Source organism: Mesocricetus auratus, unplaced genomic scaffold (assembly GCF_017639785.1).
Source record: "Mesocricetus auratus isolate SY011 unplaced genomic scaffold, BCM_Maur_2.0 Super-Scaffold_100028, whole genome shotgun sequence".
Taxonomy (NCBI): domain Eukaryota; kingdom Metazoa; phylum Chordata; class Mammalia; order Rodentia; family Cricetidae; genus Mesocricetus; species Mesocricetus auratus.
The window spans coordinates 20,071,248-20,087,489 of record NW_024429209.1 but is presented as its reverse complement, the minus strand read 5'-3'; the positions used below and the strand labels follow the sequence as shown (position 1 = coordinate 20,087,489).

The window sequence follows — 16,242 nt, the reverse complement described above, 5'->3', positions numbered from 1 at the left end:
ATCTCCTTTTGTGGGTGCACACAGCCTCAGAAAGAAAACTATTTGCATTTGCCCTTAACAGAGGAAACCCCAGAGTTGCAGATACTTACTAATTTCTATAAAGAGTTCATTTATGTTTATCGCATTTTTTGCGCTGGTCTCTACAAAGATGGCATGAATGGAATCGGCGTAGTCCTTAGCATCTCTCTCCATGACTTCTCTGGAAGGCAACAATTGCTAATCAGAGGTTCTGTCCCTTGAGATCTTCCCCTCACCCCACCCTACACAACACAACAGTATCTGGATCAGTTGTGGCATGAGTCCAGACAGACTTTCTCATTATACGACCTTCCTGACAAGATTTTCTCCAATCTCTATACTAAACAAACAACCCCTCTCAAAACAAAACAAAACAAGGTCCTTGCTCTGAGAATCAGATGTGGTACCCTGAAACTGTCAATAAGATGCACTTTTTGTATTCAGTTACTCTGTGACATAGCAGCCTGAGAGGCAATGATCTCAGATAATGTCATGTGTGATACCAACAATGTTTGAGTAAATTACACGCCTGTCTACATGTAATATAATTAACTCCAAATGCTTTTAGTCTTCATTTTAGCTTGAAACTTTAGGGCCAACCACGTAACACAAGAAATTTTTCAATGTCAGAGATAAAATAAAAGCTAGCCTCTTACCATGGGTCTGGCTCATTAGAGAAGGACATGTCATCGGCATAGGAATCTCTTGACTAATAGCTCACCTGACGTCAGTAAGATCACACTTGTTCCCTGCAATGGCGACAACAATGCTAGGGGGGCCGTGCTGTCGCAGCTCTCTCACCCAGTTCTTCAGCGTTGAAAACGTCTCCTGCAACACAAAAGGAGAGTAGCTGGAGGCCTGAGCAACGGACAATAATGGCCAAGAAGAAATGAATAAAGTCTTACTTCTTTTGTGATATCATAAACGATGATGGCTGCTGCTGACCCTCGATAGTACATCGGTGCCAACGCACGAAACTGCAGAGGGGAGAAGAAGGGATGAAACTGGGACAGCCAGTTAAGGATGCCCTCTTAGCAGACTGTGAAGTCCATTATCCCTGCACAAAAGGTAATCTTTCTCTGAAGCCACACAAGATGACACAATGGTTCACAGCAAATGAACCTGTGACTACTAACAGCCGAGGTAGTACTGGAATGTCGCGTCAGACAGTCTAGAAAACAGCTTTATAGGAATGGAATATGGGGCTATAAACAGTTGTTTCAGCCAAGAAAGCTTTGTAATTGAACGCAACATTCTGATTCCTAAATTCATTTGCTCATAGTCCTATGAACGGGGCTTCCCAAACTAAGGAGACAAAAACTCTGCTAACTGTAGTCAAAAGGGTCAAGGACACTATGGGAAGGTTCATACAATTAACTAACCCAGGATCACAGGGGCTCGCAGAGACTGAATGGGCAATCGTGGAGCCTGATGGGACTGACTTAGTCCCTCTGCACATGTCACAGTTGTGTAGCTTGGTCCTCTTGTGGGGCCCCTAACAGTGGGAACAGGAGCTGACTCTCAACTCTTTGCTGGCTTTTAGGATCCTACTTCCCCTACTGGGTCACCTTGCCCATCCTTAATACATGGGGAGGTGCTTAGTCTTACTGCAACTTGCTATTGATACCATGGGAGACCTGCCCTTTCCTGGATGGAGACGGAAGAGGAAGGGGTTAGGGGGTTGGAGTGGGGTCGGGGGTAAGGGCTGGGAGGGGGTTGGGAGGAGAGGATGGGGAGGTCTGCAGCTGAGATGTAAAAATAGAAGAATTAAAACAAACAAAAGCCACTGCTGTAAACAGTTCTGGACATGAATGCACACTAAAGTCACTACCTGAATGAGTTTGCAACTTGCTGTTCTGACATCGGCATGCACAGGGCTCACGTCATTCCCACAACGTCACACAGTAAGCACGGTTTGTGCCTCCTCACGCCACCCATAAGAGAGGGACTTGGAGAGAGGACTATCAATTCAGCAGGCCATTTCTTTGGAGAAGAGTGGGATTAAAAATGTGAAGCTCTTTCCTCACTCAAATCTGGGTCTTGAGCAAATGTTCTAGTGTGGCTTTCCCCTATCAAGTATCATGCCTTTGTCTTGTGCCTGGTCCCTGAGAGGGCCGCAACATTCCTGTATTGTATCCTGCTCCCTTTGTGATGGTTGGCTGGAGGCATTATTCCCATGGTATACATACTTTCAGCATGCCTGTGACCGTCCTTCTGATAAAGTAGCGACATTAGAACTGTAATCCCATGAGGGAAGGTGTCATGGCTGCTAGGGACCTCAGGCACTAGAGGATAACCAAGAGCCACAGCCTGGCTGGTTTCAGTCCTCTTTGCACCCCCCCCATTTAAACTGCTGAACTGACTTACCAGTAAAAGAGACCGAGACAGTGAATGCAGGCGGAGGGAACTAGGATCATGGCCCTAGCTGCCTCCATTATGGATGTATTTGTGATGGCAACATCCTTTAGAGGGTCACCGCTTTCTCTACAGTTTTGTGATGGGAAAGTCACACCAAGAAAAGCAGACTGCAAGTCTACAATGTGTAAGCTGACAAATGTAAATCCCCATGCAAATGCTCATCACAAAGACAAAGTCTCTGTCAACACAGATGATCCCTGAGGCCTGTAACCTTGGTAACCCTTGCCCTCAGGTCCATCTGCAGAGGAACTATAACCACAGTAGTGGTGGCTTTTTCCTTTCTGCTTATAATCCACATAGAATATCCCTTTTCCAGCCTCTCATTTTCTCTCCTTTGTGCATAGGTGTGCATGTTTCTTTAAGCACCACAGCTGAGGTTTGTCACATGGCAGTTCTTTCACCTCAGCCTGGCCTTGGTCCTTTTACAGCTAAGAACATATGCTGTGTTTGGACACAGGTCTAGGGCTTTGTTGCAAATTTGTTCAAATTTTAAAAAATACCTGCTCTTCCTTCCTTCCTTCCTTTCTCCACAGTGACTAAGTTTTAGTATCCTTGGTGGTCTCAAATTCATGTAGCCAAGGATGACCCTAACTGCTGATACTTCCCTCAGTTTCCTGAGGAAGGGATTATAGACATGAGGCACTGCTCCTGGCCTATGCAGTGCTGGGGACCAAACGCTAGGCTTAGTGTGTCCAGGCCCCGCCCCCACCTCTTAGCCTTTTAGCGGTACTTTTCTGCATTACTTATTAGGTGGTCGTTCTTGCAACTACAATATAAGTTTTTTCTAATCCACTTCTAATTTAAATGTACGCCTCCTATAAGACATCTACCCTTGCCTGTAGAACCCTGCATTGAGTCTAACGCTGTTTACTCCCCTCTCTTTGGGTGCTGCTCTCAGTGTCAGATGCACACACTATCGCTGCACACAGCAGCTGGTGCCTGCAGCTGAGAAGAAGAGCGGTGCTCTCTGCCCTCCAGCACCTGCAGTGCTCATTATTTCCTTCTGTGGGCTCTGAGGGGCCACTCTGGCTGCCACTGCTGAACGCTCTGCTCTCACTTTCTCTAAGACTACTTTGATTTTGTATCTGGAAGACGATCTTGGCAGACTGACTTGTTTGTATGCCCACAGCATGCTAAAGGTTTTGTCTATCAGCGGCCTGCACTGCTTCTGGGAGAAGCAGACCCCCACTCACACTGCTCTCTGGCATACGACATATCCCTGGCCTTTTGAGCGCTTTCTCTGTATCTTCACTCTGGCAGTTTGACTAGGGTCCTTGTTGCACTTACAGGTTTGCTGAAGCTCTTGAGATTGGAGAGTAAGAGTTCAGCCATCAATTACAGAATTGGGGCCTTTAACCTGCACCCCATCCCGTTTCGTTCTCCTGGGTGCCAGGCTCTACTTTATTCAGCTGCTGACTTTCCTGGCCTCTCCTCCCTTGGTCCCCAAGTGATCTGTTCTATTGTCCACCCAGCCAACATTTCTTTGTGACACTGGCTTTCCATCATGTCCCTCATCAAGTTCTCCCACCCGCAGTCAGTCTGCCACTCTTGGAGCCTTTAGATACACTTAAGGGCACACTTTCAACTCTTGCTGTAGATGGTTGTCACAGGGCCGGCCAGCCTCCTTGTGTCTCCACACACGTGACAATTAGGATGGCACACTGGCCATGTCTCCTGCACTGCACTGCCATGTTGAAATCATCTTCACACTGATGTTGTGCACTGTTAGGATGACTCTATGTGGGCTGGATCTGAAACCCTGGACACTGTCTCTCTTCTGAGTAAGTCTCTCTGATGAGCCTTTTCCTCCTGCTGCTTGCTGCTGGGTTTTGCTATGTCCCCTCTGCACATTTGCTTAGGCTTGAGGGGGCTTCTAAACAGGGTTAGGGCCCTTCTCTCTGGGGTTGGGGTTAGGGTTAAGCTTAGAGCCCTCCTCTCTGGGCTTAGGCTTAGGCTTAGGGCCCTCCTCTCTGGGACGCATCTTTCCAGGGCTCACTCCTTTTGCCCAGTGTTCTAGTACTCTCAGACAACATCTTTTCGCTATCACAATCTTAAAAAGGCATTTTCTGCTGGACTCCTTGTTACTCCAGGCTACACTCTTGGGAGTTAACTGGGCATGCCTGTGAGGCCTAGACGATGCCCGTGCTATGCTGCTTCAGCCTTGGTCACTGGTTTGTTTGGCCGCACTTTCAAAAAGCTACTTTGTAAAGTCTTATCCAACATTTACCAGTCGGGCTGGACATTCTGAAGTCTCCCATACTGTTTTGGTGAAGAAAGAAGATGGACACAGATAAGTAAGAGTCCAAAGATGTCATTGCATCTTTACCCCAAATCTGGCTCTGGATCAGGGGACAGCACAAACTTTCCCTGTTGAGGACTAGACAAGAAATAGCTTTAGATCTGTGACCCTGTAATTTGTGTCACAGTATTATTCCATTTTTGGACCAGGATTACTGTGGAGTAAAAGCACAGACAAAATGAAGAGATAAGCGTGCCTGTGTTCCAATAAAACTTTATTTACAACAGTAGATGGCTGGTTCAACATGGCCCATGGTCTCCAATCCCAGTTCTGGATGCTCCTAAACTATCCTTGTCCCAATCGAAGCACTAACAACAACTGCTTATGTGAATACTGTGAGAACTGTGCCTTACGCTGTTCTGACCACTGAGGAACAGGAAGCCAGAACAAGCACAGGAAAACAAGGGTTGGAAATATGGCTGTTAGAGGTGTGGCTGAGACGCCGTCTAGACTGTCACGTTGTTAGGCAGCGCTGGGGTGCTGCCCTGCATTTATGGTGCACTTATGATATACATTCACAGTAGCCATCTGTGTGCACACTGAGCCGCCTTGGCACATCCCAGAAGTCTTAGTGAAGGGCAAGTGGGACAAATGGTAACAAAATGAGCTCACTCAAATTGTAAACAGTGGACAAAGGACTCACAAATGCCCAGTCTTAAGAGAACAAATTTAATCATGAAAACAAGTTTCATTTAATCTGGCATTTGAAAACCCTCAGGCTTATTTTTACAGCAGGAGCTGATTTTTAGAGAAGTCTGAGTCAGTGAGGAGATAGCCTGGGGAGCTGCTTCTGCTGGAAATGTACAAGAGCACAACATGGGACCTTTCATTTCAAAGTGGACTCTCGTAGGCCTCACAGAGACATTTGCTTTAAAAAAAAAAACCATCTGAGGGCTCCAGGCTGTTTTCCTAGGTGCTGCTTAACCCTGTGCTATACAAACACTGTCTTCTCAGCACTTTTCGTTTTACTGTAAGAAGCCCCCCAGCCAAGGACTCGCATACCATTCAATTCTTATGTGCTTTCATCAACTTAGTGAAATCACTTTGCCATTGTTGGAAACTTGTCAGAACTATATTTGGCCACAGATGTGAGGGTCAAGCGGGGAGGACGCTTGTTCAGTTCATCAAAAAGCCTCTTCATTCTGCAATGGTCGTGGGTCCCCACCACGAATCTCAATCCTACAGGAAGCTAAGCAACACACACGCTAACACCAGAAACCTATCTCTGGAGTCACGCACTGCCCACAGCAGGCACAGAAGTCTGTCCCCATCTGTCAGAAGGTGGCTACCAACCAGCCGACGGAAGCACTAACACCAATGCCAGGTGCCAAGGGCTGGAGCACACACCAGGGCAGCCCCTGTCTCTCAAAGAGGTCACAGTCTAAATGGAAGATAAAAGTAAGAAAATAGGCGACAATTCCATGACTGAGGGCAAGCAAAGACTGTCCAGGATAGAGTTCATTTGCTGCCACCCAACTAACCCTGGGCATTACTTTGCCTTTGGGTATTGTGTCAGCACTGAGACTACAGCAATAAGCAAGACACTGCAGGCCCAGATCTTGACAGTTACATCTTGATGGAAGAAGCCGTCAATAAAGGCAGACAGACGAGCAGACATTACAGCTTGTGATGAGTGTCTTGAAGATGAACACTGACAACGAAAGAGAATGAACCACAGACCCTGCTCAGGTAAGGGGAGGAAGGGAAAACTCCGAGGAATGACATTTAGCCTGAGGCTAAAAGCTGGTAAGATGCCTTCAGTGACAGAGGAGACATGTGACGATGAGAAGAGCGGTGCACGTGAAGCCTGATGGCAGGCATGCATAAGGACCTACATGGAGGCCTGCATGCAGCGAGAGGAGCGGAGCAGGACACAGGGGCTGCACGGGTCCTCAGAACACAGACAGAGGCGAGGAGGGGCCGGCACGAAGACAGCAGTGTCTGATCAATGTTCCCCACAGTGTCTGGGTTCTCTGAGTAGTGACATGCATCAGGACTGGAGGGAGGGGAAACAGGGAGAGCCATCAAAAGGCTGCAGAAAACTTGAGTGACAGTGAAGGCAGCTGAAGCCAGCAGAGTGGAGAGTTGAAGACCTGAATGGCCAACTGTCAGAAGAATGCAAGAAGAGTCCAGATCTGAGTGTAAGAAGCAACCAGCGTGGCTAGGTCAGCTCCTCACGGGCAGCAGAGGTAGGCTCCAAAGGCTGGGCAGTGAATGGGCCAGAGATGGGAACAGAAGAGAATCTGGAGCTGTGTTGTACACTGGAGAAGCACACACGTCCCCTGCCCCAGAGCAGACAGACTGGCAGGAAGAGGTGGAGCGGAGCCCAGCTAGGGCAACCATACAGGGCTTGTAAGATCTAGCCCTGGACGAATGGGCAAATCCTTGAATGAACCCTGAAATCTAGAGCCCTGGGTATGTCCTTCTGCACAATGACTGGCCATGCAGAGTATTCCTCTCCTGATTCTGTTCCTGCTGCAGGGTCTCCTTGTCAAGCGCCCTGTCCCTGGCCTGGCCTTTCAGCATCTCCTGCCCTGCTCGGGGCTACAAGATGGCACTTCAGGTGAGGAAAGCCAGATTGAACCACAGAGCGGCACTATCTGCCAAAGAACCAATGGGAAGTGGGCAAGTAAAAGTCAGGCAGAGCAGACCGTCACAGCCCTCAGGCCCCTGTGACCACCTGAGTAGAGTGGGTCACTCCACTTTCATGGTATAAAAGTCACCATGATAATGGAGCCTGCCTAGCAGCATGTGAGCATCACACAAATCTGAGTGGGTAGGTGAGACCTGGGACCCAATAGGAGGGCACATCTATCACTTCTGGGAAAGTCCATGTGCTTGGCTAACACAGCAGCACAGTCCCAGCGCAGTGTGCAGACACACCTAGTAGGACTCTGGGAAGCAGCGCTTCTGCAGGATGGGGAAGAGCGACGGTTATGAAGGGCACCGCCGTCCTGACTCCACCAGCACAGAAGCGTGGCAGCTCCTGTAAGTGACGCACAGCATTATAGCTAAAGGCAGCCAGGGCAAGGCTGAGGCGTGGCCTCTGCTAAAGTGTGCCGTGCCTCCGACTGGGACCCAAGCCAGTGCTCCTCTGTCTGTGTGGCCTGATTCTTGTTACATTCTATGCCACACACAGTGCCTATGTGGTTTTAGATACGAGTGTGATGACAAACCCTTTTTCCTGATTGTGTCTGCGGGAACTTGAAGAGCTTAGCACAGTGTCATGCGTCTGTCAGGTGCTCTGTTTGCATAGAATGATTTGAAAACAAAATTAAACTGCAGCTGAAAAATGGGGTGACTATTGCAGCAGGCACCTCACCAGGGAAATTAGACTTAGTGCCCAGAATGGAAGGAGACCAAGGGTGCGCTTCTGTTTCCGCTACCCCGCCCCCACCCCAGTCCCCACCCTACTGTGCTGTGGACAGGCTCTCTGACAGGCATTTAAGAGCCTGTCGCCAGGCACTGCATTAGCTAATCTGTCCACTTAAACCTAAAGTTTATATGCTGTAAAGTTCCCTCTTTAGCCTTTAAAAGGCGGCTATAAATGAGCTGTGCTTAATTCTGCCTTTCTACCACTAATTCTTTTACAGCTTTATTAGAGGACAGAGCCCCAAATCACATCCTCTGCTCAAGGAACTTTATCAGGCCTGTTAGTCAGCATTTACTTTAAGACATTCAAAAGTATAAAAACGCCCTCGGTGCCCATTAGCACTTTCTCCATCAGTGGGCTGTGTGGCTCTAATTTAAAAGAAAAAGGTGGCCCATGAAAACGGAAGGGAGTGTGTCTGGTGCAAGTGAGGGACGGCAGATGACAGGGACACTGACAGTTTAGTGGGGCTGTGATTTGATGTGGGCCTCAGAAAAGCATAGTAAATTAAAGAGTGACTTACTCGTTCTTGTCCAGCTGTATCCCAGATTAGGAATTTATGTAGCTCATTTTGGTACTGGACAGTCTTGGTCATGAAAGATGCCCTATAAAGAGAGACCTAAGTGATGAGAACATAGTTATTTAACGCCCGTGTCCAGCCCCAGCTGGACTCACCACTTTGATTTGCACACAGGCTCCCAGCTCCCCACACATCCTCACCACGCCCCTCTGGAGTATTCAGACACTGGCTGCAGTCTCTGTCAAATAGAGAATTAGGCACATGTGCCTGGCAGAGGAGGAAGTCTGAGTTCCACATCAAAGAACCGAGAAACGGTAAGCCTCCTTTGTAAAACTCAAGGTGCTATGGCTCAAACAGGTGGGTGTCACGAGAAAACTTCCTTTAAAATAGGCTTATTTTATTATTGTGAGGCTGTTTGGTGTGTGCATGTGCACGCACGTGTGCACCAATGAATGCACTTACAGGAGAGAAGCACTTTCACCTGCGGAACCACTCGCTGGCCCCATGAGGAAGCTGTCTAAGGACCAATGTGCTCAGGGACCTGTGCAGTAGTCAAAACACCTCAGGCCATTTCGGGTTTCTCTGCCAGTTCTCAAACCATGTGCCACATAAACAGCCAAGTAAGAGCCAGGGCAACACTGGAGCTTAGAGTTATGGTGGTAAACAGGAGAGAGCAAGGACGGCTTCTGAGACAGTTGAATCAAGACCTCTGTACTGGGTGATCACAAGCTTCTCAGCCGAGGCTCGACATCAGTCACGGAACACGTCCCAGCCCATGGTCACACCAGATTTCTGTCTTTTGGGGGCCTAGCCATTTTGCAGGACTGTGAAAACTGCCAAGTGCCTGTGTGTTTCTTAGGAGCCTAGAGGCCACAGCACAAGCCTGCCACTCTCAGGGCTGTAGGCATAGCTCCAATGCTGTTTTCTGTCTTCTGTGGAGGTTTTGTCTTCCCACTCTGGTTCAAAGATCGTAGAAACAGTCCTTTGGGGTAAAGAGTCAAGCTGCACATTTTTTAAAGATGCAGTTCCCTTTGTAGCCTAGGCTAGCCCTGAATTCACAATCACGCCTTAGCTTCTGAGTGCTGAGATTTAGGTGTGAGTCAGCATGCCAGGCCTGAGCTGTACTCTTAAACTCTACCCCAATCACTGCAATCTAGACAATGAACTCAACGGTTAGACACTCTCAGACATGTGAGAACCTTGATTAGAGGTAATCTTCCAGAGAGAGCACTAGAAGGACCTCTGGAAGAATAGAATTCTTAGAAACCCTTATGCAAATTCATGGCCCAGCAGGCAGCCTCCCAAACTGGCTGCTAAGGCTGGAAAGTGAGTCGAGAGAGAAGCAGGGCCTGGTCACTGTAGGTGCTGAGAGAAGACATGTCTACACAGGTGTTACTGTTCAAAGGCAGCTCAGGGATGCTCAGCTGAAACTCTTCAATAAGTCCTCAAAGACTGCCTGCTGCTCAGCTCTGAGCAACTGCACTGTGTGCTACATGGGCCTGGCAGCAAGGGGAACACATACGTGGAGACTGTAGGCCGCACAGGCCAGGCTGCATCCTTGGTGGACAGGAAGCTTATGAAGGAAGATGCAAGATCAAGGGTTGTTTCCTTAAGCTCAGAATTCACGCCAAGTCCAGCGCACCTTGAACCAGTTCCTTTAATGAAGCCAGAGGACACAGACACAGCAGTGAGGTCTGCAGTGTCTGACAAGAATGAACCCCAGCACCCGTACAACTCTTCTTCTGTGGCGGGGCACTGCAGCTTCTCTGCTGTCCTGGAACTGAAGTTAACAGCCACTGTGGTTGCCCACAGGCTACTTGGCAGTTCATCACACAACCACCCAGCCAGCACAGCAGAAAGAACGAAGTGTCACTCAAACAAACGCAGCGGTCAGAGAAGGCTGTGCTCTGCTCGGCCAGGCCGCAGCAGAAGGAAGTGGTGCAGCTGGGCATGGCTGCCTTGTTGAGGGTCCCACCTGCCTTCCACAGTCAGCAGCTCCAACCCTGCACTAGCCACAGGGGTCACGCAAGAGCTGGGGCTGGGGCAGACACTCACTGTGCTCCCCCACCACAGGGGTCAAGCAGTTCACTATGGAAGAAGCCATAGGACTGTATGGCGTCTCTTGCTCACTCATGGGTTGAACCGGGAGCTTCTTCAGCTCCCCAGTCTGGTCCCAGCCTTTCACCTCTCCTCCTTTCAGTCCTATGATGTCTCTTTCCAGCCCCAAGCTCACTGTGAGAGTGAAATCCCCACTTTCTTCAACCACTTTATCCTTGACATACAGATTTGGTTTCTTTCTGCAGTAGCAATACTGGGGAGTGATATTGCCGCTCCTCTGGGTTTTGGGCTAGCACCAGGATAGAGGCTGCCTACTAGACTCAACCATGATTTCTTGCCAAAGCTATAGTGCTGTCTGTTGAGGACAGCATTTTTCAAAATTGATCTAACTAGACAACGGAGACACTTAATCACATAATACAGTGTCTAACCCCACATTGTTCCCAACTTTTGAGTTGTCAGTCACAGACACCAAGCCTACCTTTAACACCATGTGATTACACCTGTCTTTTATTAACTTGCATCCAATTTTGTAGTAGAGTTGTTTGGCTCTTCATTTTATATCTAATATACACCCAAACCTCAGCCCCTGAAATAAATCCATAAATTGGACCCTAATCTTTAGGTGGCTTTACTCCAATTTCCTGCCATCATCACTTCAACTCTAGGATCACTCCTCTAACGTTCAAGTTAAATGACGCAGAGGGTATGATAACTTCAGTGTCTTGCGTTTTGAAAAACAGGCATTGGCTCCCTGCCATTCAAAGGATACATTTCTATTTCCCAGCCTGCCATTTACTTGTCTGAGAACCTTATTTTTCACTACTAAACTGTCTCTCTGCAGTCTGCCTAGGCAGATCTTATTACCTCTTTAATCTAAAATCCCTACTAGCATTATTTCCTAAAGCTAGAACGCCTTTCATATGCTTCTCCATTTTTCATGACATTCTAAAAATATGACTTTCACGCACATCAAGTAGTCACGATCTTTGGGCAGAGTACGTGTTCCTAATGAAAAAACTTGCTACAAGGTGTTTTAAAAACTTCTTTTCTCTAACTTCAGCAGCTTACTTAGCTCTCTCCTGGACACTGATGTGCAGTGCCATCTCTGCAGACTCCCTACTTGGAGCCCTTCCTGGGCTGACAAGGTGTAGTTACCCCCAGAACTCAGCTCATCTTCAAATAAACAAAGGCCATAACTTAAACACCCTGGATCTCAGGTTACAAGTGCCGATGACACACTACCACACACACCAAAACGGACATGAAGAGATGAAGGCAGATGACCTTCACAGTTCCTCTATCAGAGACGCCAAAGGTCTTGGGAAGGTGTAGGACAATGCAAAGAACATTTGAGGCTCAGTGTGAATTTGCTGAACAGAGGGAACATCTACCTTTAAGATGGTGATACATGCTTGTAATCTCAACATTTGGGAGACCAAGGTAGGTACTCTTAAGACTTCTGCAAATTCTGTGATGTTATATATACTGTACAGTGATAGATCGCTCACAATTTTCCCACCTCATCATCTGAGTCTAGCCATGCATAAAGACTAACCAGCCACACTGTAGCTGCCACCCACACAGCAGCAGGTACACAAAAGGTTGTTCTCTAGGGTCATGTTTGGCTGATACCAATTCTTCATTTTCTTCACCTTGGTCATGTATCCTTTCCTATAATTTCTAAGAACTTACAACCTTTTCACATCATAAGCAATAAAATCAACAATAACAACAAAACTAGCTGCTTCAGCTAAGTGTTGGCTGCTCTTGTGTCCTCTCCCTGTTTGCTCATGTGTGAATCTGTTTAGTTGCACTGTGAGCTTCTGCATTGTGAACTGCTGCATCATCTCTGCATTGTGAACTGCTGCATCATCTCTGCATTGTGAACTGCATCATCTCTGGTCAGGGGACATGGCCATGAATAGGACTGCTGGGATCCAAGGCCAGTCAATAGGATCCTAGCTGTCTTGTCTTATTGTTTCCAATCCTTGAGCTCCCAAAGTCTTGTATGAACCCAAGTAGACAAAAGGAGTTAGCCTGCATCACTGCCTCTGAGAAACTCAACTGGAAGGGCTGGTAGTTGTTCTGGGGATAATTACAAGGCTCTTCACAAAAGCAACTATGAGCAGCCGGGGCCAGAAAAGGTGACTTGAAGATGGAAGGAGAGAGTACAGTGACCGGCCTTGAAGATGGCAGCCAAGGCAGTCACTTGAAGCTGCAACAGGCAAGGAAACACGTTCCCCTCAACCTCTAGGAGGAAGCAGCTTGGACACCACTTAAGTTTAGAGTTAGGGAAAGCTGATTTTGGACCTCTGATCTCCAGGACTAGAGGTCATGGCAGCTGGAGGAGACAAACACGTGATAAAGGGAGTTGTTCCTACAAGTTAGGAGGCGAAGATTGAGGATGGCATTAAGAGCAAGCTGGAGCCAATGCAGAGAACTAGGAAGACAGTAGCAGCAGCCCTGCCTGAGGTGGGTTAGCCAGGGTTGGTAGGTATAGTGTAAGGAAGGCATAGAGAAGGCTTTGGGCAGGGAGGAGACCGCTGGGGACGAGAGCACTCTGAGCTAGTGTCTCTCCATGGAGGTGTCTTTCTGTTCTCTGCACTAGTGCTGAATGACACAAACCACTCCCGCTTTTTAAACTGAACCATGTCTGGCATGATGTTGATAAAGTCAAATACTTACAGGGTTCATGAACTAACTTCACTTACTGTGCACCATCTGAACTCAACCATACATGCTGCTTTAGAAAATGAGAGGCGGGATTGGCCACACTGACTGAAGGAAGAAGCAAAGCTAGCTAGCGTCCTTGGTGGACCATGGTGTGGGCGATGGACCTCAGAGAGAGGGCACAAGTGAGCAGGCACTGGGGAGATGCACTGGCTGCTCTTCCAGGGGACCTGGGTTCAGCTCCCAGCCCCTCTGTGGCAGCTCCCAACCATCTCTGAGTCTAGTTTCAGGGGATTTTCTGAACTCCACTAGGTTTGCAGACATGATACACATAAATTCAAGTAAGCACAAGCATAGGCACATATTTATCTTTTAAGGAACGGATATAGGGCAGAGGGAATATGACAGAAGAGGAACAAGGGAAGGAAGGTTAAGAGCCCCCTGCAATGATCCTGGACAAAGATGGGCAGGCTTTTGGGAAGAGGTGGACCGAAGGGGCAGGTGGAGTTGATATCCAAAAGCCACAGGGCTTTGACTGGGATGAGGAAGGGAGCAGCCTTAGCAACTCTGAGGCGGGTTTTCAGGTGCTTAGGTACATGTGCGATGAACTACTTCAGCTTTTTCCAAGTTGCAATTGTGTTCCTCAGGTTTCTGAAAAGGTGATAAACTACTGGTATGCTCCAGCACCTCACATGTACAAATAAGGATGTACCGAGGTCCTCCTCCTGCTCCTCCAGTCAGCTGCACCCTTTCCTGGAAACTCAGTTTCATCTGTTTCTTCAGAAGGACTACAGGATTCTATGAGCACAAGTAGACACCCCCGAGCTCTCATTTCCTGAGACGCTGATGTTAACATGGCTCACGGGTTGTTTTCCTTCTAGAATGTACCTATCTCACCTAACGGATTATGAATATGAATTTTCAAGTTGCTTCACTGTACTTCATATACTCAGAACAGACCTAATTAATAGTGTTACAGTTGTTAACTATAGTTTGGAATTTACAGGTTCTCTCTGTAGAATGGAGCCCTAGAAGAGGAGCTGCTGGGCAAGACTGAAGGAGACCACCAATACACACTGGGTGGGAAGCAGACCTTCAAGGGAGTCCTCCAGCATGGTTGATTAGTTTTGATATGTGACATGAGATGAGTCAACTTTCTTTACCTCAATTATCTCATTTGAAAACGAGGAATAACTTCCCAGGTGTTCCCCCAATGTATGTGTACTTAAGGTTTTGATACCCAGCATGGCTTAACAGAAATGTTCAATGGACCTTTGCCGGGTGGGGCCTAACAAGGTCCTTAGGTCTTGGTGTTATGCTCTCAGAAGAGACTGAGAACCCCAGACTACTCTTGCTTTGCTTCTCAGCCATGAGGTCATAGAGCCTACTCTGCTATACTTTCCCACCTTATTGTGCTACCTCAACACAGCGTTGAGCCAACACACATCAGGGTCAAATGACTAGCCAGTGCAGCCTCCAAAACTGTAAGCCCAGACAAGTGCTCTTTCTTTTATAATTACCTCAGCTACTTTGTTACAGTGACAGAAAGATGACTAACACAATGGAGTTTTACAAAACTTGCAATTTATTGAGGTATTGTTCAGGTTAGCCTCAATTATAAAATTGACACAGTCCAGAGTAATTCCGAGAGGGTAAGTCTGGAGAGACTGTCTTGACTGATGATTGATGTGGGAGGGCCCATCCCACTGTGGGCAGCCTCACTTCTAGGTGGTCAGAGTGGGTTGTTAGGAAAACTAGCAGGGGGGATGGAGAAATGCTCAGCTGTTAAAACATTTCTTGCCTTTCCAGAGCACCCCAGTTCAGTTCCCAACACCCCCAACAAGTGGCTCAGAGTCACCTGTACCTTTACTTTCAGGGGATCAGACACCCCCACATATGTGACATATACTTAGTCAGTACGATGGAAAGACAAGAAGAGAGTCGTAGGTACTGACTGAATCCCAACTGTAGGCATTCCGTGGCATAAAACAGTAATGGCAATGGAGAGAAGGTTCAGCTGGAAAGTGCTTGCCAAACAAGCCCGAGAACCTGAATCTGAATGCACAGCATCTGTGTAAAGAGCTGTGCATGGTAGATGTGTCTATATCTCGGCACTAAGGAGAGGCGGTCAGGTGGATCCCCAGGGCTCACTGGTCAGCCCGTCTAACCAGACTGGTGAGCGTCAGGTTACAAGACTTTGTGTCAATAGATAAGGGAAGAAGAAACTGAAGAGCCTTTCTATGTTAACCTCTAGATTCCATCTGCAAAAAGCACACAGGACATGTTTCTGGTGCTACTCTTATGATCAGGTGCTGTGGGATAATGTGGAATAATCTTTTGTATACTGTAAAGACTCCAGTTGGTCTAATAAAACAATGATTGATCAGTAGCCAGGCAGGAAGTATAAGTGGGGTGACCAAACTAAAGAATTCAGGAAAGAGGAAGGGCGGAGTCAGAGAGTGGTCAGTAAACACAAAGAAGCAAGATGAGCATGCTGCACTGAGAAAACGTACCAGGTCACATGGTTAAATATAAAATTATGGATAATTTAAGGGTAAGTATTAGCTAATAACAAGCCTGAGATACTACTGACTGAGCATTTATAAGTAATATAAGTCTCTGTGTAATTTGGGAAGTGGCTGCCGGGTATTTGGGACCTAGAGGCTCTGGGACAGGAAACGTCCATTCACAAGCAGCCTTAGTGATGCTTATGTATGTAGTTTGATATCCTAATCATATACTTTCTTTAGATGCCAATCAAATGATGACCCTCCAGGCTCTAAGCTTGGACATTCTTCATCCCTATTAGATCAGACAGGTTAAATTCCCACACCCAGAGAACAAGGGTCTCCAACAGGAAGAAGCTTCAGAAAATGCAACGTCAGC

At 47.5% G+C, this 16,242-nt stretch overlaps 1 protein-coding gene across 2 annotated transcripts in view; it reads right to left on the bottom strand.

Annotated features, from left to right (window-relative positions):
• Positions 1-16,242, bottom strand: part of Rab22a (RAB22A, member RAS oncogene family) — a 58,965-nt gene that overhangs the window by 10,895 nt on the left and 31,828 nt on the right. For both annotated transcript variants that reach the window (XM_021229758.2, XM_005074475.4), the window contains 4 exons: positions 8,629-8,710; positions 924-995; positions 740-846; positions 90-199 (listed from right to left, as the gene is read on the bottom strand). In XM_021229758.2, coding sequence (XP_021085417.1) covers positions 90-199; positions 740-846; positions 924-995; positions 8,629-8,710 — 371 coding nt within the window. The remainder of the gene's footprint in view (positions 1-89; positions 200-739; positions 847-923; positions 996-8,628; positions 8,711-16,242) is intronic.